At 39.8% G+C, this 26,440-nt stretch overlaps 1 protein-coding gene across 1 annotated transcript; it reads left to right on the plus strand.

Moving 5' to 3' along the window:
* thbs4b (thrombospondin 4b) lies at nucleotides 1–26,121 on the plus strand. The gene is made up of 22 exons (XM_036588312.1): nucleotides 1–304; nucleotides 7,475–7,672; nucleotides 7,907–8,190; nucleotides 8,433–8,535; nucleotides 11,685–11,767; nucleotides 11,848–11,899; nucleotides 14,382–14,530; nucleotides 15,107–15,244; nucleotides 15,700–15,777; nucleotides 15,970–16,122; nucleotides 16,850–16,954; nucleotides 17,055–17,162; nucleotides 17,501–17,660; nucleotides 19,003–19,121; nucleotides 19,356–19,408; nucleotides 19,598–19,791; nucleotides 20,166–20,344; nucleotides 22,366–22,414; nucleotides 22,699–22,895; nucleotides 23,203–23,375; nucleotides 23,854–23,993; nucleotides 25,311–26,121. Exons 1-22 carry the CDS (start codon nucleotides 226–228, stop codon nucleotides 25,367–25,369), a joined length of 2,853 nt encoding a protein of 950 aa, XP_036444205.1. The 5' UTR covers nucleotides 1–225; the 3' UTR covers nucleotides 25,370–26,121.
* Nucleotides 26,122–26,440: the final 319 nt, after the last annotated feature.

Here is a 26,440-nt window from a genome sequence, read left to right on the forward strand (position 1 = left end):
CTTTACCTCACTCTTTTACAGACACACGCACACCATTAAATACTCACAGGCGCTCAGAGCTGACTCTTTTTCTCCTTAGACTCTCTCTGAGGGAGCTGTGGAAGAGGGTGAGCCTCTCTAATACGTACACCGAGCTGCAGCAGACGCACAGAACTTTAAGTCACAATATTAATCAGACTTAAACGAGCTTCACACACACACCAGTGTGTTCTGAGGGTGTGAAGGATGGCAGGCAGGATGCAGCTTCTGGTGGCCGTATCTCTGATTCTGAGTCTGAATTTGGCTGCTGATGCCCAGTCAACTGGTGAGTACACTTTACTGAAACTTCTAACACCTTTTAACACATTATAACAATGAATAGCATCTTGTAACACTTTAAAAGTTCTTGTAGGGCCCTATAACACATTATAGTACCTTATTTCTACAGAACATAGCTTTACCTTTTTATGCTGTATAGTACCTTATATCAATTAACAGTATCTTCTAGCACATTATAACTTTTTATAGTGACTTACAATGCCTTAAAACGTATTATAGAAGGTTGCTGTGTTTTTTTAATACTTTAAATACCTTATTATAGCTTATAATATCTTGCAGCAAGTTATAACATTCTATGGTGCCTTATAACACATTATAGTATCTCACAACATTGTATAACTTATTATAGAGGGTTATTATTGAGTATAGTACCTTATAACAAATAATATTTATTATTATAATGTCTTATAGTGCTTTATAACACAGTAATATCTTGTAACATCTTATAACTTAATAAAGAAAGTTGCAATACCTTATTGTACCTTATAACATTTTATATCTTGCAACACAATCTAACTTCTTATAAATGTGCCTTATAACACATTATAATGTCTTGTAGCATCTTATAACTTAAAAGAAGTTTTCAGTACCTTATAATATTTCATAGTATATGGTAACACAAGTACTTATAATGTATTGTGACACATTAAATTACATTGTAATACCTTATAACTTATTATAGAAGATTACAGTACTTTATAATACCTTATAGAACCGTATAACATCTTATGGTATCTTGTAACACAATATAACTTCCTATAGTGCCTTATAACACTTTATAATGTTTTGAAGTGTCTTATAACTTTCAGAGAAGGTTGCAGTACCTTATAATACCTCATAGTATCTTGTAACATACCTTTTTTTAGTGCCTTGTAACACATTATATCATACTGTAATACCTTATAACTTATTATAGAAGGTTTCTTGACAATGCTTTATAGTACCATATAACATCTTATGGTATCTTGTAACATAATATAACTTCTTATAGTGCCTTATAACACATTATATTTTGAAGTATCTTATAAATTAAATAAAAGGTTGTAGTACCTTATAATCTTATAGTGCCTTACACCACCGTATAGTATCTTGCAGCACATTATAATGTATTGCCTTGTAATACATTACAGTATGTATAGTATAGTAACATGGTTGTAGTATCTTCTAATATCTTCTAGCACAGAAAAATATACTGTACAGGTACAATTTTGTTCACCAAGATACAAATGGTGTACCCTCAAAAGTTACAACAATAGTTTTGTTTACCTTTAATATCTTTTAAAGATAAATGGCATTCACTTTACCAGGGGAAAGGGGTGTACTTGTACCTTTTTCACAAGTTAACCTTAACAAAATATAAAGCCTGGATGTGTGGAGTCGAATGCAGCTTAAAAAATAAATTAAATGGAAAATAGTAGAGTTATGTTCCATAACTAAAGGCACTGTAGATGTATTCTTGAGGGTACCACCCCAGTGATTGTTTAGTACCTTTTTCCAGTGTCTTACACCGCATTATAATATTGTGTAACACCTTATACCTTATTATAGAAGGTATAAGGTATAAGGTACCTTACAGTACATTCTAACATCTTTTAGTATCGTTATATCTAACCTTTTTATAGTCTTATAGTCATTTATAAAACTTTGCAGCACCTTAAATGCCCTATAGCTTTTTATAACGCCTTATAGCTTCCTTTACAGCACCTAAATTCATAATGCTTGCTCCAACCCAGCATTCCTTCCATCAAATAAGTTCTGTACTTGTTTATCTACACCGATTAATGGAACGCATAATCACTAAACAGCATCAAACTGGCCCAACTCTGTTTGGTTACTACTAATTGTACGCATGTGTGCATATGTGGGCGAGAGACAGGAAGAAACTGAGAGAGAGAGAGAGAAAAGAGTGCACTGTGTGCGCGTCTGAACATTACCAGACGTCGGTGTAAGTTAAACTCATGATGACTTTCGCAGGATTGATGAGATCAAATTATTGCATTAAATCCAAGAAACACAAAGGCCGACACATAACACTTAAATAGCTCAAGCATGCACTCAAATAACTCCCCCTCTCTGCTAGCGCTGCCCATTAGGTAATACTTACCTAGAGGCCCATTAATATAATGAGCTTCATCTTTGAATGTAAATGACCATTGTTCTCTGATAAAGATCCAAATAATTATCAAAACGATCATAATAATCAACCAGTGAAATGAAATGCTACCATTTTATGGTCATCTGGGTTTCAGCTGAAGCCCATTACTCTCAGGCAAATCACACATGTTAGCAATCACTAACCATCTGCGTACAAACAACACTCAGTGTACCAACTGGAACCAGCAGAGAGCCGTGATTGGTCACAGCAGCTGGTGGAGGCCTGCGACTGGTCGAAGGCTTTGACCTCAGGTTCTTCTCATTCATCATTCATGTCTGGAGATGGGAAGATGAAACGAAGAGGAGGGAAAGATGAAAATAAAGAAAAAAGAAGGAAAGACGAGCGAAGAAAAACAGATAGAAACCCCTCCAGGGGTTTGGGTGGTTTGTTGGTTTTGATTTCAGGTCTCCAAGCCTTGAATTGTCATGAAAGAGCCGTAACTCAATACAGTCGCATGATACATCTGCCTCAGTGTTGTTTTTGACGCTGCTCTCAGAACCCAGCGTGCCAGCCACCATGAAACATTAGCATGCAAATTGGTTCTCGGTATTTTGAAAAAGCAATTTTTAAAAATACTCTGACCTTCCTGAGCCTCCTTAGAAGGTAGAACATGTAACTAAAATGAGCAGGAATGCTCCGAAATGGAGATCCAAAAGCTGGAAAGCTGGACTGATGGTGGTCAGTACTTTAAGCCAGAGTAAGTTTTCAGAAATGTAAGCCAGTGGCACTGCAATCAACCAACAAACACATACATGCTCATCTTGGAGGTCAGAAGACAGATGACCCACCACTGCGAAAGAAGCATACTTTAGTACATCAATGGTATCATTGATTTTTTTTTCATTTCATGGAAAAACACATATACTTTTCTATGTTTTTCAGTATATTTTTAATACACAAAAATGCTTTTCACTGTAAAGTTCTGTAAATTTAACAATCAATACTCGTTTTTTTGCAAAAACAAAGGTCAAATGCAGCCAAATAAGCCATGCTGTATTTTACCAAGCTGTTAATTTACAGAAACAGTATGTAAATTCACAAAACAACTGCCTTTATTTCACAAACATGTGCATTGATTTCAATGGATTACTGTTGTTATTATGGTAAAATGATGGTTGAACTAGAACATGAACAAACCTTAGGTTGGTCTGACAAAGTCATTGCTATGGAATCCCAGATGACTGCTAAGATGTTGCTAGGCTGTTGCTTTGGTATCCCAAATGGTTGCTAAGGTGTTGCTAGGCTGTTGCTTTGGTATCCCAGGTGCTTGCTAAGGTGTTTGTAGGCCATTGCTTTGATATACAAGGTGGTTGCTAAAGTGTTGCTAGGCTGTTGCTATCCCAGGAGGTTGCTAAGAATGTTGCCAGGCCTTTGATATGGTATCCCAGGTGGTTGCTAAAATGTTTCTAGGCTGTTGCTTTGGTATCCCAGGTGGTTGCTAAGATGTTTATAGTCCATTGCTTTGATATACTAGGTAGTTGCTAAGGTGTTTGTAGTCCATTGCTTTGGTATACCAGGTTGTTGCTAAGGTGTTGCTAGGCTGTTGCTATCCCAGGAGGTTGCTAAGCTGTTTTTAAGCTGTTGCTTTGGTATCCCAGGTGATTGCTAAAGTGTTTGTAGTCCATTGCTTTGGTATACCAGGTAGTTGCTAAGGTGTTGCTAGGCTGTTGCTATCCCAGGAGGTTGCTAAAGTGTTGCTAGACTGTTGCTATGGTATCCTAGGTGGTTGCTAAGATGTTTGTAGGCCTTTGTTATGGTATCCCAGGTGGTTGCTAAGGTGTTGCTAAAGTGCTGCTATAGTATCTGAGATGCTTGCTGATATGTGTGTATGTATATGTGCTAGTATGTGTGCGAGTCTGTATGTAATGTAGTTTCTTAAGCCAACTTCACTGGTTGAACTGTTAAAATACAGTAAAAGCAATATTTCTAAGGAAGTAAATTAAATGACTGTAATTCCATAGATTTTTACCAGTGTTGAGAAAACATACTGTTACTGTTAATTAATGAGTGTATTTTAGGTCATATTTTAAACCAAAGAATGTTGAAGTATGCTTTAGTATATTTTAGTTGCAATATAACTCAAACTAACTAGCAATCAAACATGGGTATCAGTACATTCATTTAGTCTACGTTTTAAAAAGTAGTGTAGTAGAATTTGTGTCTTAACAATTGCCTATGTTAACCTTATTGCAACATGAGTTTGTTCCAGTCAAGAACAGAAAAGCACATTTCAACATGAATATAAGAGTATATAAGTTGTGTTTAGTTATTTCTAATAATATATTTAAGTGTTTACTTAAACATATGATTTATTTGTTGAATGCATCTAAGCATATTTAGTTGCAGTGCATCCAGCAGTATATTTATAATTTATTCCACATATAAGAAAAGTTAAATCTGCAAATTACATACATAACTCTACTTAAGTGCATCTCACAAAAGCACAAGTAACTGCAAAGAATGTATGTTTAATCATAGCTTAATTACAATTTAAAAACATCTTAAGTTGTCATGAGTTGTTCCAAAGTAATACATTCAGTATGTATTAAAGTAGGTTTAAAGTGTGTGTACTTTCCATCAAAAACACACTTCTGAAAATGCATTTTTCTTTCACAACAGCACTTTAACCAAAAGACTGGAAACTTTTGGGTCTTTGCATATTCAGCTTAATTTTAAGAGTCAGTTTAACATCGATTACTTTCCTGTTCTATCCTCTAGACGCAGGAAAGTCTGGATTAGGATGCTGGCCTTGCCCTGACGCACACCTTTTAATAGGAAACATAAATGCCAGGCCTGTTCAGTCAATGGCCAACAGCCACCGCCATAACAACCAACATCTGTATTTGTAGTTTCAAGCAATGACATCACTGCTACCGTCGGTCCATGGGGCTTGACTTCTGGAAACTTCTAATGGATCTCATCCAATAAAACAGGGGTTGAATTGAATTATAAACTACTACATATGGGTCGACTGGGTCGTTTTCAGACTTTGCTGGACATAAAAACTGTCAAATAAGGCTTGGCCATTTTATGTCTTTGATCCCCCTGCAATTCTCCCCCAGTTATTACACCACATCCTCTCATTTTCTGGTCCATTTTTTTTCCCTTTTATTCAAAATTCACCCAAAACCACATGGGGACCAGTTAGCATGATGACATGCCAACTGGACCTTAGTAGCTTTCACTTATACTTAGCAACATTATCATTTTAGCTTGTGGTTTATGGCCTACCCTGTGTTTGTTGGTTCTTCTAAGATTCTCCATTCATTACCAGCAAGTCTCCATTCTCCACTGCCTTCTTTAAGCAGCTTCACAGTTCAAAATTCTCAGACATTTCAAATTTGAATGTGACTCCCAATAGCTACAAACAGGCAAGATACTTCAACCAGAAAAGAATGGAAATTGTTGGGTCAGTGGGTCTGTGGCTTTGAAACCAGCTTCCAAGTCCACATCTGGTATGTCTGGTGTTAGTTGGGTGTCTGCAGAGGCTTCAGTCCTCATCACCTGGTAAATGGGAGCAAAACCATTGTTTCAGACACTGATGTGGTCGAGTTCAAATCATTTAGCAGTTGCTGCCTTCCAAAATGTTTACAAATGCTTTGGGCTAAACTGACCTTTTTACAGTGAGCTAAAATGACCTCACCTCGAAAAATCTCCACCTCGATGTAGGCTATGGTGCCCTTCATGCATTAACCAATGTAATGTCTCCAACATTTGCCAAACGCTACCTTTCCTTCTTTAACATGTATGCGTCAAAAATTGAAGATCAAATCTCGGTTAAATAGGTGAACTACAACACTGGAATAATTGTTTTTACTCTTTGGATCAACCTCCCATTCTCAGTCATTTAGAGTCTTTGTATAGCAGTGGCATTTACCGAGAGCGAGCATTCAAATCCTGTGCCTCTTTTGTCTGGGGGGATTGCAAAGTTACAAGCCTGTAAACACTTGACATCCAGTTCATACCAATTTGCTGCTCGACAACAGTCAAGGGTGTCCTATTTTTCTTTGTAATGAGCTGTAATGAGGCAAATAGCACCTCTACAGCAGCATTTAATGTGGAACGGAAAGTTTTAGTAAGAAGCCGACCTTAGCCTTGTCTAGTTAGTTAGGTTACCGGCACTGGAGTATGATGTAATTGACAGGTAATACATAAATCTCTACGAAGGTGGTTCATCCAAAGCATTACCTTTTTCTCCCCAATTTAGTCATTTCCAATTCCACCCACTAGTTAGCACTCCCCCAATCACATCATACCACCAGTGCTAGGAGGGAGAAGGCTAGCACAGGCATCTTTTCAAACTGCCGCTTACGTAACATCACTGGACATCAAAACGTGTTCGGAGGAAAGCGCCAAACACCAGACCTGTTACGTCAGCTAACAGATGCCTGTGCTGACTAGCATCGCGTTCGGGTGATAGGGGGAGACGGGGGGCCATGCTACCCACCCAGAGAGAAAGGCCAAATGTGCTCTCTTGGACTCCCGGCCATGGATGGCTGTAGTATCACCAGGGATCGAACTCACGATCTCCTGATGAAAAGTCCTTCCAATAAATTGATTCTAGTTTAGCATGTTTAACGTCATTAAGTTTACATGGTTATTCTCATTAAGCACAGTGTGTTTTTCCCCCACAGTAGTAGAACCTGCCGTGCAGGTCGCTAACCAGATTCTCAGCCAAGCAGACGAAGATGGGTCAGAGTTTTTTCAGTGTAGGGAGGGGCTGCATATTTTCCAGGTTATTTGTACTAGTAATAAAAGAAATAAATCCACTAATGCATCTTTAAAGATACTCAAATAACAATAAAAACAGTTTTAAAGATCATAACCATGGACAAAAGGTTAAAAGCCAGACTTTTATGTCCATAGCCAAAGGCCTTTTAATTTGTGGTTCTATGGACACTGATCTGAACCACTGTCCATAGAGCACCTTCTTTAGATGCTCAATAGGTACTTCAATAGCATTCTCCACCTGGAGTTTAACACTGATGTGACCTCCCGCAGTGTATAACCTCCTGACGTCGCCAGACTGTCTGCCAGATCTCTTGCACGGGGGCCTGGCAGAACAGGGTGTAACAGAACTCTTCCTGCTGGCCACGTTCCGTCTGCAACCGAGAACCGGCACCACCGTGTTTGGACTCTACAATCCACGGGACGGCAGCAAGTACTTTGAGTTCACCGTCTTGGGCAAACTCAACAAAGGTGAGAGCAATAGCAGCGTCCCAAAAAATGTTTTGTTAATATTAAGACTTCATTTGCATTGGAGCCTTTCAAAACAAAAGGAGGCACTCGCTCTGGTTTTAATTTCCACATATCATTCCTTTCAGTCCTGTTGTTTTTCCCTTGACCACTCTCATCTGTTCTACCTTTGAAGTCGTTCTTTGAAGTGATGCACTGATTCTATCTTTCTCTTCCTCCTGTTTTCTTGCTCCACAGCTACGTTGCGATATCTTCGCAATGATGGCAGGATGGCCACTGTTACCTTTAACAATCTCAAATTAGCGGACGGAGAGAAGCACCACCTCCTTTTCCACCTGAAGGGCATGGAGGTCAGAGCTCCGGGGCCGGTCCCACATGGTCAGGGGACGCTGCCCGTGCCGGGGATAGAACTGTATCTGGACTGCCGATTGGTTGAGACAGTGAGAGATTTACCAGCGGCATTCAACGGCCTCAACAGCAACCAGGGGGTGGAGCTAAAGACCATGCAGGGGAAAGCACAGGTGAGTTTGTCACTGCTGAACCAAATAAACTTTGGACAACAGCAGACCTGTGGTCAGAAACTGACCAATGATGAATGGGGTAGAGGGGGCTCGAATGTGCAGATGGTCTACAGTCTGTAATTGTACACCTATATTGTGGGTCCATAAGGTAGATGGAGCTCATAAAGTGGACAGAGAGTGGTATGAGGTAAGGGTTTCTAATAAAGTGGACAGTAAGGAGTAAACTCTGATATGATTGGTAGGAGCAACTGGAGGAGCTGAAGCTGGCCTTTGGTGATTCGCTGGAGAATGTTGCATCACTGCAGGACTGCCACACCCATCAGAGCGACTCTGTGCAGACTCTGGGTAATGTCATTCAAATATTTCATATTTTATAATTAACAGTCTATCTATATCATGATGATGTGAGGTTAAGTTAGGAGCCAGTGGCCAGTTCACCAAAGGTGTCATAGCAGTAGGATCATTAAATAATAGAGCAATTTTTATTACAACCTTTTAATTAGTGGTCTCAAGCTAGCTAGGTTATCTTCTCCAAGAGGGCCAGTAAAAAAGGGGGCCCATATTTTTTTTCAAGTAGAATATTTAATGTAACCTTTTACTTTTTGATTATTATTATCATTATTATCATTATTATTATCATTATTATTATTATTATTATTATTATTATTATTTGTTGTTGTTGTTGTAGTAGTTCTAGTATAAATACATAGGGTTTAATAAATATTTTAGTGTTCATTTAAATCAAGTTAACTTACAATAAAGAGCAGATTTATATGGGACTTTTATTGTGATAGCATTGGTGTTCCTGCTAAACACCAGTGAAGTTATTGGAGAGGGGTTAATTCTTTACTCTCTGTGGATTTGTTTGATAATCCCATGCATTTTTCATTCTGTCATGCTGTATCTGCTGTTGTGAATAAAGCCACAGTGTCAGATTTAAGTAACTATCTGTCTAAATTAGAATAATATGCTAGCTAAGCATTTATGGTACGCCAAGTTTTCAATTGAATGGTTCCTCTTGTATTTTTTATTTCAACATCAGGATCATCAGTCTAAGCTGACTTTATAGAGCTCACGTTGGGTAACTGGGGTGAGGTGAAGCAAATCCTCAGATGTAAACATTAGCCGCAGAAAAAAGGACAAATCGTTGGCCGGCCGAAATTATGGATCAATTGTAAATACATGATGGGCTGTATGAAGCTTTAAATGAGTCACAGTAAATTATTTGTATTTTAAGTGATCTATAATCTGTATTTTTATTTTGTCTCTTGATTTTGATTTAGACTCCCAGATAGCAGCATATATCAGTCCGCTGGCTTGATAAGGTCGACACCCTACTGACTTTTCGCAACTGCTGGTTCACCCTCGAACCACCCAGATACCTGTCCTGCATACAAGCTCTAACTAGTTTTTAATCTCCTCAAACAGATTTTAAATGCACACAGACTTTATTTTGGAAAATAAACAAAGACAAATATTACAAACAACTGAGAGAGAAAAAACACCAGTGGACCACCAGCTTTGCCATTAGTGGGCCGAGAGCTGTCCACTATCCTTATGCTATCAGGGCTTTCGTCCTACTGCATTTACTCTTTGGTGAACACTGAAATTTCAACAAGTTGATATGGCAATAAAGTACTGAAAATTGAACAATGATTTTGTTGTAATCAGGCCTAACTTGAGGCCAATCCCCCCCCACACACAGTCACAAAAGGTGTCAATTTCAGGCTGGTTTTAAACGATTATCTAACCCAGATTATCCTGTAGAGTGACATATGTATAGTCCAATCTTGTCCCCTCCAATCTACGTGCTGTCAAATTGTGGCCACCCTGACTTTGAATCATATATATTAAACACTTTCAATATTCACAGTGTAGTGTTGGGGGAACACAGATTCTCCCAACAATGTTGACGTCACACAAATAACCAAGAAGAGCCAAATTGAATGGAAAGCTGAGATGAATGGAAGGATAAAAATGCTTTTATCCTATTTAACATTGTGAATAAATATATATTTCCTTTCAATTTTAGGATGCTAAATCCACACATAATTAGTACAGTAATTTGTGACTTTGCTGCTGTCGTTATGGTTGTCTTGCTGTAAAGTCATGTGGATGCAGAAGATGTTCTGAGAGACAGGACTGTCTGTGGTGTTTTGTTCTGGGGAATTCGGTAGGGTTGAGCAGTTCAGCAGTAATAAGGTATATCACTGTATTAAAAAATTATGGTAATTCAAAATTGACAAATTTCTGTTCCATGTCTGAATGTCCAAACAAACACATTACATCCTCTTATATTTTATTAGAGCTCACCGATAGGTGATGCTGATAGAAAGAGAGGAAAAATCAGAGTCAGGAAAAGCTACGTGCGGTAGCTTGGTGGCTAAGAGTGGCTTAGCACCACAGAACACACCCGATTTCAGCTTTCACTCCAACACCAGTCACTCGACTCTGCGCTCTCAGATATCCTATCAATGGGCATCATTTTAGCATCAGTTAGCTGGAACTGAGCCTATGCTGTGTGGCACGTTTGGCCTGCTAACTATGCTATCGTATCGTATCTTAGCCAAAACACTACAGTCACAAACACCACAGAACAGGTTTGATTTCAGCTTTCTGTCACTCCAACACCAGACACTCCACTTTTACTCTCTCAGACTTTCATTTTTATCCTCTACACTTGTGTTAGCGGAGCAGCAGTCAGTCAGAATCAGTCCTCTACTGTGGTCTGTGGTACGTTTGACCTGCTAACATGGCTCTCGCTAGCTTAGCCAAAACACTACAGTCCCAAACACCACAGAACAGATTCATTTATGTCTTTCTGTCACTTCAACTCCAGTCACTCCTCTTTTCCTCTCTCAGACTTCAGTTTTTATCCTCTACACTTGTGTTAGCGGAGCAGCAGTCAGTCAGAATCAGTCCTGTGCTGTGGTCTGTAGCTCTGTTTGGGTCTGTAGCTGCTCGCTAAGCTAACGTTAACTGATCCAAACACCATAGAACAGGTTTAATCTCACTTTCTGTCTCTTCAGCTCCAGCTGCTCTAATTCACTCCTTCAGATTTGATTTATTATCATCCAAACTGTGTCAGTAATTAGCCAGAAATTAACATGTTCTGTGGTGAGCATAGCTGTGATCATGCTAGCTAAGCTAATGTTAACAGCTCTTCTCTTCTAGTCAGCAGCTCTGTTTAACATTTATCAGCTCTTAGATAGATGATTTAACATTTATTGAATGATGCCTTGAAGTTTGTGCAGTGTCCAAATACTTTGTCACTATGTAAATAATTTTTGATGTTGCTTGATTTTTAAATAATGCAGGACGAGATGGCAAAAAAGCATCATGAATGCTTTTACGTCACTGTGGGGTCTTAATGACCATAGTGTTGGCCAGGCTTAACACAACGCTTCTGCAGAAATGGGACCCTGATGTTATGAGTAAACAATATTCTTTCATAAAAAACACGTTGTATTCATGTGTGACGTCCAATGTCCCAGGGCTCAACACCAAACAGCTGACCAATCAGATGTTGGAGCTGACCAAAGTTATAAACGAGCTGAAGGATGTGCTAATTCAACAGGTAAAGCTCTGCTCTCTTCTCCACTGTACTGTATTTTCTGTTCTACTCTGTATAGTTTATATATTTATGTGTATTTGCAGGTGAAAGAGACTTCCTTCCTCAGAAACACGATCTCTGAGTGTCAAGCCTGCGGTAAGACCCTCACAATCTGACGGCTGTGTGTGTGTGTGTGGTGCGCGCAGCACAGCCGGTCCACTCTTTGACTCCACATGTGCTAACCAAATGTTCTAACCAGCCGTCCAAAACAGCAGGCTTCTCAAAATCTACTACTGTAGGGCAAATACTGTGCAGTTTTTGCACTAGTGTCACTTTTATAGTCTGTTCCCACATCCAGATTAAGCCTACGTCTAAAGTTAAGGCCAAACAGGATTTTTAACTGTTGTCTTTGCAGTTTAGCAGCACACTAAAGCAAGAAACCAGCCTTTATTAATGATTACCTTCCCAGGGATGGGCAAAAGTACATTGCATTGAATTTGCAATGTATTTTGAGACAAAACTTCACCAATAATCAAGCCTTTATAACCAGTCCAATGAGACCCACCCCTTTAAAGTCATAGGCATGTTATAAAAATGACATTTTTCAGCCCTCGACGATGCCACAGTCCAAGAAACTGTCCTGGCTCTTTCTGTGTGGGTAGGAGGATCTCCCCCATCACTCAGCATGATACTATGCAACACAGGCGTCTGTTAGCTGATGTAACAGAATTAGCATTTAGCAGTCTATCTGTGGGACCCCGACCCACCCTGGTCATATTATTTTGTGTGGGCAGAAATGAAAAATAAATATTATAATAAATATATACATAAATTACTGCTTCATTCATTTTAACAGAACAAAATCTGCTATATTGTGTTCATAAATAGATTCAATTAATAATTAGTAAGATAAATTAAATAGTGCTACATGCTCACAAGGGCCCCCAGGTGGCTTGGGGTCCCTAAATGCCTGCTATACAGCAAGAAACAGTCTTGTCTATCATATCCATCCATCATCTAAACCGCTTATCCTTCTGGGTCGCGGTGGGGTGCTGGAGCCTATCCCAGCTGTCATCGGGCGGAAGGCAGGATACACCCTGGACAGGTCGCCAGTCCATCGCAGGGCAGACAAACAGACATATACATCCACACACACACTCACACCTAGGGGCAATTTAGCACGTCCAATTGACCTGACTGCATGTTTTTGGACTGTGGGAGGAAACCGGAGTACCCGGAGGAAACCCACGCAGACACGGGGAGAACATGCAAACTCCACACAGAAACGACCCTGGTCACCCAGCCGGGAATCGAACCCAGGCCATTCTTGCTGTGAGGCGACAGCGCTACCCACTGCGCCACCGTGCCGCCCGTCTATCATATCTATATTATATAAATATATCTCATAGCTTTTTTTAATAAAAATGTATTATTCCAAGTCATTTTGGACCATTTCAATTAGTCCATTACTCATACTTTTTCACACAATGTAAATGACATCTGGTATTTGCCAATTTATGTTAGTGTTTAAAAAAAGGAAAAAATGAGATACAAAGTTTTGTCCAGATATCATGATTTAAGATATTTATATATGAAATATAGATTTTTTTTATAAAACCATTAAATACAGTTTACAAACTAGTATTCTGTATTTTAAACGTACAGTTTAAAGTTAAACTGTGGTCACAAAAAAAATATTTAAATGAAAAATGTATAAATCAGACCTTATATATTAACAAGGGAAATGATCAGAGATAGTAATAAGCTAAATGTATACAAAATCATCATTTATAGGGTACTTTGTTAGGAGGTGTCTGTCCCAAACTCTAACCCCTAAATTTACACTTGTAAAAATAATACTTATATTTTTTAGCATTTTAATTTTTTTTAAAGATCTTTTTCATTTAATGTTGAAAGGTTTAGATTTATCATCAGTTAAATTTTTAAGTAAAATTTTCATGTCACTACTGAAACACAGAATTTTGGTCTGTAGGCAGAGTTGTATTTTAGAGCCCCTGAATTTTAGAGCAGGAAGTGAGGCTGCATCCCTGTCCCTCATGGCCACATGGTGAGCAGTTAGATCCCATTGTTTTGAAGTAAATGTGTCCCAAAATCTGGAAATCAGTGTAACATTAAAAATTGTCACTACCAAAACACAGATTTTCTGCGTGTAAGTAAACTTTTTTGTATTTTAATGAAGAATATTATGATTTTACGTGTGTAAAGCTGTTCAAAGCTTTGTTTGCTAGTCATGAACTGGCTCACGTTTTTGAGTTGTGATCAAAATTGGTTAAAATTGTCAGGACTCAAACAGTCACTACTGAAACATTTGGTAACGATTTGGTGGTGTTGTGATTGTTTTGGTGCCAACAAAGAGGAATGTTTGATCATTAGTTTTAACACAATAAACAAAATTAAGGTACAAGGTCACTCAAAGCAAAAAGATTTTTGTCTAAAGTCCAAGTCAGTTAAAAGTCCCAAATGTGTTTCAGCTCTGACTTTGTACTGATACAGTCCATCTCTGGTGCTGACACACGTGACAGTTTAAAAATAACTATGCCGACCCAGTAGAAGCCTGTGGTTTTCTGATGAGTTATTATGCTCATTCAACAGTGGCATGTGATTGGTTGTGTTGCAGGCCTGGACGGGACGGTGGTGAAGCAGCGGTGCGCCCCTGGTGTGTGTTTCCGTGACGATATGTGTATCGAGACACAGGATGGAATAGAGTGTGGTCCCTGTCCTGATGGTTACACTGGAGACGGGTACAGCTGTGACGATGTCGATGAGGTACATCGTACATTTGTGTGTGTATGTGCCATTGGCACAAACTAAGGGAAAGATGGGGGTCCACTTCCTGAAATTATGCAAAATTTTGGGGGTCTTGGGATGAGTGTCATCTTGGCCTATATTATTATTGTGAGTGATTTTTCTAGAAAAATCTAGAAATCTAGATTATATATATCTAGGCTATATATATATATATATTGCTGTTGTCTGAAGAAAACCTCCTATCTCCAAAATTGTAACTTTACAGGAGAAGGAAAAAACCTACTTCACTTTTAATGTAATTTTGGGTCATTTCTTTCGGTCTGTTCTTCATGAAATATGAACGACATAAAGAACAACAGATATTTTCATATTTTGTCAAAAACTGAAAACGACAAAAATGGAGATACAATATACATAAACAGTCTGGTTCCATTAACTTACATTAAAAGTGAAGTAGGTTTTTTCCTTAAAATAATATAAACATATTATTTTCCATTGCCAAAAAGCACAACAGATGAACTGGGGAAATAAATCCCGGGAATGGAAATTACCCTAATATATATCCCATAATGTATAAACTTGTGTGTGTTGTAGTGCCAGTTTAACCCGTGTTTCCCGGGTGTGCGGTGCGTAAACATGGCCCCGGGATTCCGCTGTGAGGCGTGTCCTCTCGGCTACACTGGCATGGCTGTGGAAGGCGTTGGAGCAGCTTTTGCGCAGACACACAAACAGGTCAGGGTGTGCGTTTAATGTGTTTCCGTATACAGACGTATGCAAAAGTTTTTATTGATTTTCTAGGTGAAAATAAGTGAACACATCCTTTACAGAGAACACACTACTGCTCATTTTAATACTCAATTACTATTTATTTACTGAATTTAACACATTGGGAAAAAAATAAAACATTAAATGTGGCCTGTGCAAAAGTTATGGCACATTTTATATATTATGTTTTATCATTTTTCCAATACGTTAATAAAAGACATTTTTAGAAAATAAAATTTCAAATATTGAAAATCAGTTCAACAAGTAATTTGTTAGGGGGTGTTAACTTTTGCATACAACTGTAATCTAAGTGTGTGTGGATGTGCTTTTGTCTTCTTTGTGAATTGTCATGTGCATGCTTGGGGTGTGCGTGTGTGTGAGTGTGTGTGTGTTGGATCACCTCTTCCTCTGTCTATTCACAGGTGTGTGATGATATTGATGAGTGTAAGGGGCCAAATAACGGAGGCTGCACAGCCAACTCGGTCTGCCTGAACTCCATGGTAACCGCTGCATTTCCTCTTTATTATAGCTGCATTATAATAATACAGAATCTAGTATTAATTCTAATTATCAGTTTTGTTTGAATAATATATGCGAAATATATGTAAAATATAAACATTTTTGGAAGTAACTCCCTGCTTGTCCGTGTGTGTGTGTGTGTGTGTGTGTGGTGTGTGTGTGTGTGATTGCAGGGTTCATACACTTGTGGCGGCTGTAAAACAGGATTCACAGGTGATCAGGTTAGGGGGTGTAAGCCTGAGAAGAGCTGCGGGAATCGCCTGCAAAACCCCTGCGACCCCAACGCACAGTGCATCGAGGAACGAGACGGCACCATCACCTGCCAGGTAACACACACTGCCCTGAGAAAATGAACTGCCAGCCTGTAGAAATATCTGACATATGACCATATACAGTCAAATACAAAACACCTTTGTTCAAATTAAAAATAATTTTTTGTTGATTTTAAGTGTAACCAAGTTAATTCATCCTCAAACACTTAAATATCGCATTTTTCTGCAATTCAGAATTTAGAATTTCTGTTTATTTTCTGAGTTTAACCTTTTGGGAAAAAAACAATGAATAAAATGTGTCACAGCTTTTGTACAGGCCACATTTTATGCCTTATTATTTTTACAATATGTTCAATAGTGCAAATAGACTTTTTATTTTAAACTTTTTAATTATGTATTAAAATGTGCAAAAGTGGAGGATATGTACTTATTTTCAAAAAATAAAATCAACAAAACATGTTATTTGATCAGGGTGCACAAACTTTTGCGTATGACTGTATGTCCCAGTGTATGACTGAACTAGATGTATATTTCATACCATACACCTACCATATAGGTGCACATTGTAAGTGTACAATTAACAGACTGGCCATCAATGAAAAGGGACCACCATAGGACCACCACTGACCAGATATTATTTGGGTTGTGGTCCATTCTCTGTCAGTGTCATTGCTAGGCTGAGAGTAATTTCTTCACACACACACACACACACACACACACACACACAGCCATCATCAAACTGCTGGTTAGGGAATTCAGTTTTAACGTGTGTGTGTTCCAGTGTGGTATCGGCTGGGCAGGAAACGGCTATCTATGCGGTAAAGACACCGACATTGATGGCTACCCGGACGAGAAGCTTCGCTGCCGAGACCCCACATGCAAGAAGGTAACCATGGTGATGGGGATACATAACAACAGCATGCTGTGAGTTCTGAGCACGTCATTATCGTGTGTTATACGCGTGTGTGTGTGTGTTTCTATTTCAGGATAACTGTGTTACAGTGCCAAATTCAGGACAGGAGGACGCCGATTCAGATGGACAGGGTGATGCATGTGACCCAGACGCTGACGGAGATGGAATACCTAACGAGCAGGTACACACATACAGACACACACACACATAGGTAAACAGTAGTCTTGGTGAAGAAGAGCAGGAATCCTGTGCTGCTTTACATAACAGATGGCTGTACAGCTGGTACAGCATAACAGGCTCAAATTTAAGGTTGTTTTGATTCAAATCCACTGAATTGTGTGTAGCTGAACTCACTGCTGCCTTAAGTTGAGCTCAGTATGAATTGGCTGACCTACTAAGTGGCTGCCCACAAGCATATGGTCTTATATATTGAATTCATCTCCTCCGTTATGTCACAAGAAAAGCTAGATCATTACGATTCCCTGTGTTCATGCACGTTCATGTTTGTGTGTCTGCTAGGATAATTGCTGGCTGAAGCCAAATGTGGATCAAACGAACAGTGACAAGGATAGCCATGGTGACGCTTGTGATAACTGTGTTAGCGTGGAGAATCCGGACCAGCGGGACACTGATTCAGATGGCCTTGGGGACGCATGTGACGACGATATGGATGGAGATGGTGAGGAATCATACATTCATACCACATACACACCCACAACCCACACCCACAACCCACACCCACAGATACGGGTGCACTTTGTCTCTCAGCCGTACAGTCTTCAGCTTTAAGACGTATGAAGTATCCTCAACTCTAAAACATACAATCTCCCAATTCTAGAATGTAGAACCCTCTCTCAGTTCTAGAACCTTCAGCGTTATGAGGTAGAATGCTCCCCTCAGTTCTGTAATCCTCAGATCTAAAAGATCAAATTTGAAAAGAATCCTAAAATGCATCTCTCTAAGATTTTGTAGCATCTCTAGCTCCTCTAGAGCCCCTTCTGTGAGCCAGAACAAGTACCGTCCCCCACAAAAAAAGGTCAGCCGCCCTGGCACACTAACCAATCCAGCGCAAGCACTGAGCAACCCTAGTCCTCTCTTGGGGCTGTGTCCCTGCCACCAAGGCCCCTCCTGAGCGCAGCAGGATTCTTTACACCTCACTGCGTCAAGTCCAGAGACATCTGATGGCGGCAGCCGTAACGGCACTTCTCTCAGCCGTCCACTGCAGTGTCAACACTGGTGAGCGTGCCGCTTGTGCGCATGTTGGTCACCTTTCAGCCGTCTGATGTGCATCTCTGGTGTGTGTGCGCACGCCTGGTCGTAGTAGGGTTATCAACAAGCCTTTGTTGATGAGCATTGAGCCATCTGCTGTTTATGCTGCACTACCCCAAGTTCCGCAGCTGCCGCAAATCCTTCCAGCAGACTTCAGTTTCCCCGCTGGCTCAGGTTCTTGGTATTGTCTGGCGTCGTGTCCCCTCTTTCTGCAGTGCCTGTGCTCGCTGATCTGTATACCACGCCTCTAGAGCCCTTCTGCAAACCAGACCAAGTGGCAGCTACTGCAATATAAAATTCACTTCTCTCTGCTTTAAAATCCTCATATTTAAGATGTAGAATTCTCTCCTCGATTCTATAACCTTCAGATCTAAGATGTAGAATCTTTTCTTGGTTCTAGAATCCACAGCTCTACGATCTAGATTGCTCATCTCAGTACTATAATCTTCAGATCTATGTTGTAGAATCCTCTTCTTTCAGTTCTAGAATTTTCAGCTCTAAAATGTTGAATCATTTTCTCTCTGTCTTAGTATAATCAGCTCTAAGATGTCCTCAGTTCTACAATTCTCAGAGCTAATAATATCTTTTCAGTTCTACAGTACTGTGGTGCAGAATGCTGCCTTTTCACTTGTACAGTTCATTCAGGACTACCTTTGAAAAGCCTGAAACTGAACTAAGCTTGTAATCTGATGTACTGGAATCTAAATGATTAATTCTTGACTTTTCTTATGTGCTTTCTAATCGGTCTCTAGGTGTGAAAAACTTCCTGGATAACTGCCAGCGAGTGAAGAACAGGGATCAGCTGGACCGGGATGGAGATGGAGTGGGAGATGCCTGCGACAGCTGCGGAGACATTCCCAACCCCAACCAGGTATGATATTCCCAAAACACAAGCGGAATTTTACAAATATCTAGACTTTTCCAGCTCCAACCAACCATGAGATTCCCAACCATAACCACGTGTCAGTATTTCTACATCATCACTAACATTACTGTTGTACTCCCCAATTACCTCAATGACAATTCCACCTCATGACTGAATCAAGAAGGATATTATCAGGCATTCAAGAGAGATTCATTTTTTTTCTGATACTTTCTCTTGTAGTCGGACATTGATAATGACCTTGTTGGAGACTCTTGCGACACAAATCAAGACAGGTATGAAAAACCATCAATCTTTGTCTGTGCAGCTACCTGCTAATAATACACTCATTAATATTCTAGATAAGTTCTGGAGTACTATAGAACTGAATGACATTGGCACTCCGATAACGTGTTATGCATCCATGTGACATTATATGTTTGTGCACTCAAAAATAAATCTGTTTGTGTTTGTGTGTTATGCAGTGATGGTGATGGACACCAGGACTCAAAAGACAACTGTCCACTGGTGATAAACAGCTCCCAGCTGGACACTGATAAAGACGGCCTTGGTGACGAGTGTGACGATGACGATGATAATGACAACATCCCCGATTTCCTGCCCCCCGGCCCCGATAACTGCCGTCTGGTCCCCAACCCTGACCAGATCGATGACAACAGTAAGTGCTAAAACCTTCTATATCCCAGGTGACCCCAGAGACCCCATAAACTCCAGAGTTCCTGAAAAGGGATACCACAATACCCCTAATTCCACAAATCCACAGGCCTCCAATTTAAAAGGAATGGAGCCAATTGCATCTATAAATTTTACAGATGCAGTAAATATAACTTTCTGTGAACAGCAACATACAGAAAAGTGAAATAATTTCACTTGATATGATTACTTACTCTGACTGATTACTCATAAGCTATATTTGCCTTTAAACCTTGATTTTCATATTTAAAAAGCTTTATTAAAAACACACCCAGACACTGTCCATTTGGCTTAAATGGCTTTCCCACTCAATAGACCCTTTTCTGTTCATGTCTCCAGACGATGGTGTGGGTGACGTGTGCGAGTCAGACTTTGACCAAGACAAGGTGATTGACAGGATTGACAACTGCCCAGAGAATGCAGAGATCACCCTGACAGACTTCAGAGCTTATCAGACTGTTGTGCTGGACCCTGAGGGTGACGCCCAGATTGACCCTAATTGGGTTGTTCTGAATCAGGTGACTAAGTATTTTTGTTTATTAATGTCTCCAACCTGTTCACACACAGTTGTAATTCGGTGTTTTTGTTGAACTGATCAGTGGACTTTTATTGCAAATCCAGTCTTGGAGTCTGGAGGGCAATTCTATACCTGGGAGAGGACACAGGGACAGTTCTGGAACTAAGAAAAGGGACAGTTATGAAACTGAGAGAAGGAAGAGCTCTAGAACTTAGAGAAGAGACAGTTTTGGAACTGAAAGAAGAGGCAGTTGTAGAAGTGAAAGAAGGGGCAATTCTGGAACTGAGACAAGGGATAGTTATGAAACTGAGAGAAGGAAGAGCTCTAGAACTGAGAGAAAGGAGAGCTCTAGAACTGAGAGAAGAGACAGTTGTGGAACTGAGAGAAGAGACAGTTGTGGAACTGAGAAAAGGGGCAATTCTGGAACTGAGACAAGGGACAGTAATGAAACTGAGAGAAGAGAGATCTAGAACTGAGAGATGGGAGAGCTCTAGAACTGAGAGAAGAGACAGTTGTGGAACTGAGAGAAGAGACAGCTTAGGAACTGAGAAAAGGGACAGTTCTAGAATTGAGAAAAGAGACAGTTATGGAACTGAGAAAAGGGACAGTTCTAGAACTAAGTGATTGAAAAGTTCTGGAGCAAAGAGGAACAGTTCCAGAACTGAATGATAAGAGTTTTAGAACTGAGAGATGGTGCAGAACTGAGAGAAAGAACAGTTCAAGAAATGAGAGAAGTGACAGTTCTTTAACTGAGTGGTTGGACAGTTCTGAATCTGAGAGAAGGGACAGTTCTATAACTAAATGATAGGACAGTTTTAGAACTGAGTAATAGGACAATTCTGGAACTGAGAAAAGAAACAGTTCTAGAGCTGAGAGAATGGACAGTTTCAACTGAATAATAGGACAGTTCTAGAACTGAGAGATGGTGCTGTTCTGGAACTTAAAGAAGTGGCAGGTCTAGGGACATGGGGCAGTTCCAGAACTGAATGATAGGACAGTTTTAGAACTGAGAGATATGACAGTTCTTGAGCTGAGAGAAGGGACAGTTCTAGCACTGAGTGATAGAACAGTTCTGGAAGTGACAAAAGAGACAGTTGTAGGGCTGAGAGAATAGTTTCAAAACTTAATAATAGGACAGTTCTGGAACTGAAAGAACGGACAGTTCAGACCTTAGACATAGAACAATTCTAGAACTGAGAGAAAAGACAGTTTTTGTACTGAGATAAGAGACATTTGTGGAGCTGAGACAACGGACCATTCTGGAACTGAGAAAAGGAACAGCTATGAAACTGAGAGAAGGAAGAACTCTATAACTGAGAGAAGAGACAGTTGTGGAACTGAAAGAAGGGACAGTTCTGGAGCTGAGAGAAGGGAAAGTTCTAGCACTGAGTAATAGGACAGTTCTGGAACTGACAAAAGTGACAGTTATAGGGCTGAGAGAAGGGATAATTTCAAAAATTAATGATAGGACAGTTCTGGAACTGAGAGAAGGGATAGTTCCAGGACTGAATGATAGGACAGTTCTAGAACTGAGAGAAGGGACAATTTAGACCTTAGACATGGAACAATTCCAGAACTGAGTGATGGGACAGTTCTGGAATTGAGATAATAGACAGTTGTGGAATTGAGAAACGGGACAGCTGAGAGAGGTAACAGTTCTAGAACTGAGAGAGAGCACAGCTCTTAAATTGCGGACAATTCTAGAGCTGAGAGAAGACATAGGAATTTATAAAAGTGGAAGGTAAAAGTGATGAGAAGGCTTAGAAGGCTAAGTGATGAAGTCACTTAGAAGGCTAAGTGATGAGTAAGGCATGGTTCACAGTGGACATTGGCTACTACAGCAAAATCTGCATTTCCGCTCTTGAAAAGTGCTCTGGTGGGCTCACCGGGTTTCCTGAAATTTAGCCTCCTTATTAATTGGACTCCTAGTCCAAGAATGAATGAATGAAGCTCACTCAGAGTGGTCACTTTAGGTTAGTAGGTTTTGCTCTCATGCTCGTCCTGTCTGCATGTCTATTACAGGGGATGGAGATTGTGCAAACAATGAACAGTGATCCTGGTCTTGCTGTGGGTAAGTGGACACACATACACACACACACACACACGTCTTTGCTGAAGCATAAGGCCACAGTCTACAAATGATTATGACTTCCACAACTTTCACCATACATGATCTACAACATTCACAGAGTTACATACTACCTGAAACTACCTGAAATCTGTCCTATGACATCAAACTCTAATATCTGAGTATGCTTACATCTCTGGGCCCTCACACAGTAAGCAGAGCTATGTGAAAAGCAAGCATTTGTGATGTTTTAGCATCGTAGTAACCATTGCTCCTGTGATATCCAGGTTACACAGCGTTCAGTGGTGTCGACTTTGAGGGCACGTTCCATGTGAACACAGTGACTGACGATGACTACGCTGGCTTTATCTTCGGCTACCAGGACTCGTCCAGCTTCTATGTCGTGATGTGGAAGCAGACAGAGCAAACTTACTGGCAGGCCACACCCTTCAGGGCCGTCGCTGAGCCTGGCATCCAGCTGAAGGTCAGGACCTTTCAACTAGCTGTCACCAGCTATAGAAATGCTCCAAACCTGCTCTTTGAGAGCTGGTTAGCCCTAATCTAATACAACTGACCAAGTTGATTAAGATATTGAGGAGAATCTAATCTGTGCACTAGGTGTGTTAAGTTAGCACAAATAAACGTTATTAAGTCTTAGCTTTACTCTTAGCTCGCCATGAAGGAGCAAAGAGGAAGAGTTCAGATCTAAATGTCACCAGAGCAAAATGATAAAGGGCAGCCTAATGAGCACAATTATGAAAATCAAATCTCCATCTTTCTCGCTGTCTCAGGCGGTGAAGTCAAAGTCTGGCCCAGGTGAACACTTGAGAAATTCCCTGTGGCATACGGGTGACACCAACGACCAGGTGCGTCTCCTGTGGAAGGACCCACGTAACGTTGGCTGGAAGGACAAAGTGTCTTACCGCTGGTACCTCCAGCACCGTCCACAAGTTGGATACATCAGGTGAGTCCATCGATCACTACAAACAAGTCACAACCATTCATCTACTTATAATTAGCAAATTACACCCATTTGTTAACCAACAATTACTGTTCTGTCCTTTTGTAGAGGTAAAAGATGTTGAATAGATTTTCTGAAAATAGCATTGACAGTTTAGGACTCTTCCTGAAAAAAGAATATTAAGAGAACATAATTAAAGGGCTGTAATTATTTCAGTGAAAATAACTGACCAAGGTTTGTCATCAAAGCTCTTGTCGCATGTAGAGTGGCTCTTGAAAAGTTCCGCCTCTGCGCCCATCTTTTGTCCGCTTCCACAAATGGTCCAAAAATAATAGGAAAAAAACAGACACCATTGTGACTGCGATGACTCCCATACAAACACCTACACGCACTTTTCCAACCCTATACCTTCATAAATGCATCACAAAATAAGGCCTATTCACACCATGACGTGTGGAAATAAATTTGTCTGTGTGCGTAGGGTTCGTTTCTATGAGGGCACACAGCTGGTGGCGGACTCTGGCGTGACAATCGACACGACGATGAGGGGCGGCAGGTTAGGTGTGTTCTGCTTCTCTCAGGAGAACATCATCTGGTCCAACCTGAAGTACCGCTGCAACGGTGAGATTGTACACTCACACAGACCTGCATGCTTATAAACATAAAGCAATAGTTCTACAAAAAATTTATTTACACAAACTTTATTGACATTATTTACACATTTTAACACTGTAAGTATATTACAATAAAGCAATAGACCAACACAGCAACAAGCAAAAAGCAAAACAAGCCACTTTGGGTAAAATCACTGTAACACAAGGTCTCAAGTGACTTTTTGCCTTTATAAAATGGCAAGAAAATAAAATATGATTAAATACACTAATTTCTAATAGTACATTTAAGTTACAATTAATAATAGTTGTAATAAACAATTCTTTCACCAGAAAACATAGTTTGTTTAGAGTGTGCTATTGTTGCCAGTCAAATATGAAGGAGGATACGAACTTTCATTCGCCCATCACTGCATACAGCAGTCATTTCTTGAATTTATTAATTTATATATGTACATATTATCATAAAAATCTCATATTATAGCTGTGTTTTATGTAGAACCCTTCACTCTATTCTCAGTTTTAGCTCACCACTGCAATAATAATGCTAATTTCTTCCAGCATCTCAATGTGATTTCCTCAGCTGTGCTAACATCAAGCTAACAGACGTTTGAACAGTATTAGACATTTTAGTAACACGTTCTTTACTTTTTATTTGGCAGTTTTACAGTAAATACAGTAAAAAATACTTAAATTCAACACTAACAGTGATTATTAACAGAGGAGTGATTTAGCCAGTTAGCTATCCTTTAGCCTGTTTAGCCTGCTATGTTTTAGCTAGTTGATCTGATCACATCTGTGAGACTGGATGCTAAGGAGGATGATGAGGAGGGGCAGATCTTTTTGTCACTGTCTGGACAGCCTGTCTGAAAAGTACATCCTTCTACAACTCACACATTGTTAGCCCAGCTGGATTTTCCTTTAGCCAAAGTGGAAAACAAAGTAAAGTGTAATAGTATTGACAAAAAATTAGCTTACAATCAACCAACATTGTCTACCCGCCTGAAGGAGCTGACAGAGATTCAGGTACAACTTAGCCAGCTTCTGTTTGTTAGCTAAGTTAATTTAGCTAGCATTAGCTCTCCAGGTTTCCTATCTAAAGTCAAATATAATTGATATTGTACTCTTTATTTCTGTCAGATATTTTTCTATGTGTCTTGGTTTTGGAATCAATATTGTTGCACACAGTCGACTCATAGGACCAACCCCACTGATTCCCATCACTGGGAATCGGAATCGGAGTTGACTCCAAAATGTCTGGAATTGAACAGCCATACTAACACATACACAAATAATGAATTATCAACTCTTCAACTTTCTCTTGCAGACACTATTCCAGAGGACTTCCAGGAGTTCAGCACACAGCAAGTCTTGGATCCTCTGTAAATTCCTGAAACACACACCTCCACACACAGCCCAAGTGTGCGTGCCAACGTCTGTACACAATGTACGTGTCTAGGGTTGGGATATGCGTATACACAATGTGTATGCCTTTACCTACTCTGTGCCAAATTGCTCATTTGTACTGTTAAAACCTATTAATCATGAAAAACTACACGTATTACCCTGCGTGAAGGTGCTAGACTCATCATTATCACTCATTTTCATTCAGAATTGGCCTGCGGCCCAGCCGCCCCTGCCACTTGCCCTTCCTGAAGTGGCTGAAAACCAAAATAAAATGTTCTTATGGTTGCAGTACATTATGCTTATATGCTGGAAGTAGCTGTGGCTACATATATATAAGATGGAACGGAAAGGATTTGCTTCCGTGTGTATTCAAAAACTGGATTAGACTGAATGCTTGAAAATAAACCTGCCAATCTAGCCATTTCTGACCAAAGCTGCTGACCAAATTTAGCCTTTCATGCTTAACCTGCTTTTTTTTTACAGATGCGTGTAATAATAGATTTATGTAATCAGCTACTTTTGCACCATGAGATTAATGTCATGTATCTTTCAGCACCGGGAAACACAGTGATCACTTCTGAAAATGTAATCCTGCACCGAGTACAGCTAATGTTAATAGCTTTCACCTTGTTGGAGATGTCAGTTGTGATACGACACTAAGGCTATGCAAAAATGTCACGTTTACTTTCTGTGAAACACGGAGCACCATTAAAACTGAAAGACTGAGGAAAGAACGTTCTTTTGAAAGATTTTATATAATTGTAGATGTGTTGTAACCACTTTTTCATACCTTTTTCAAAAGCAAAAATAATCACATAGGTTCGCTTACATGGTCACCAAATATGTGAACAGTGTACGATTTTCAAGACTTCATTCAATAAATGTCAAACTGTCTAACAGTTGCTAAATGTGAAACAGTGCTGCTAACTAGAAGAGAGAAGCTGGATAGCATTAGCTTAGCTAGCATCCTAACCGCTCTGCTCACCACAGAACATGTTCAGTTCTGGCTAAATAAAGCACAGACACAAGTTTAGATGATAGTGAGTCAAA

The sequence above is a fragment of the Colossoma macropomum genome, unplaced genomic scaffold (genome assembly GCF_904425465.1).
Source record: "Colossoma macropomum unplaced genomic scaffold, Colossoma_macropomum, whole genome shotgun sequence".
Classification (NCBI taxonomy): Eukaryota; Metazoa; Chordata; class Actinopteri; order Characiformes; family Serrasalmidae; genus Colossoma; species Colossoma macropomum.

What these genes read in the sequence shown, in the direction of transcription:
- thbs4b (XM_036588312.1), top strand. Translation starts at nt 226, where the DNA reads ATGGCAGGCAGGATGCAGCTTCTGGTGGCCGTATCTCTGATTCTGAGT. An exon ending in GAGACCCCACATGCAAGAAG is followed by an intron (nt 16,955 to 17,054) that starts GTAACCATGGTG and finishes TTTCTATTTCAG; the next exon opens with GATAACTGTGTTACAGTGCC. An exon ending in CCTGAAGTACCGCTGCAACG is followed by an intron (nt 23,994 to 25,310) that starts GTGAGATTGTAC and finishes TTTCTCTTGCAG; the next exon opens with ACACTATTCCAGAGGACTTC.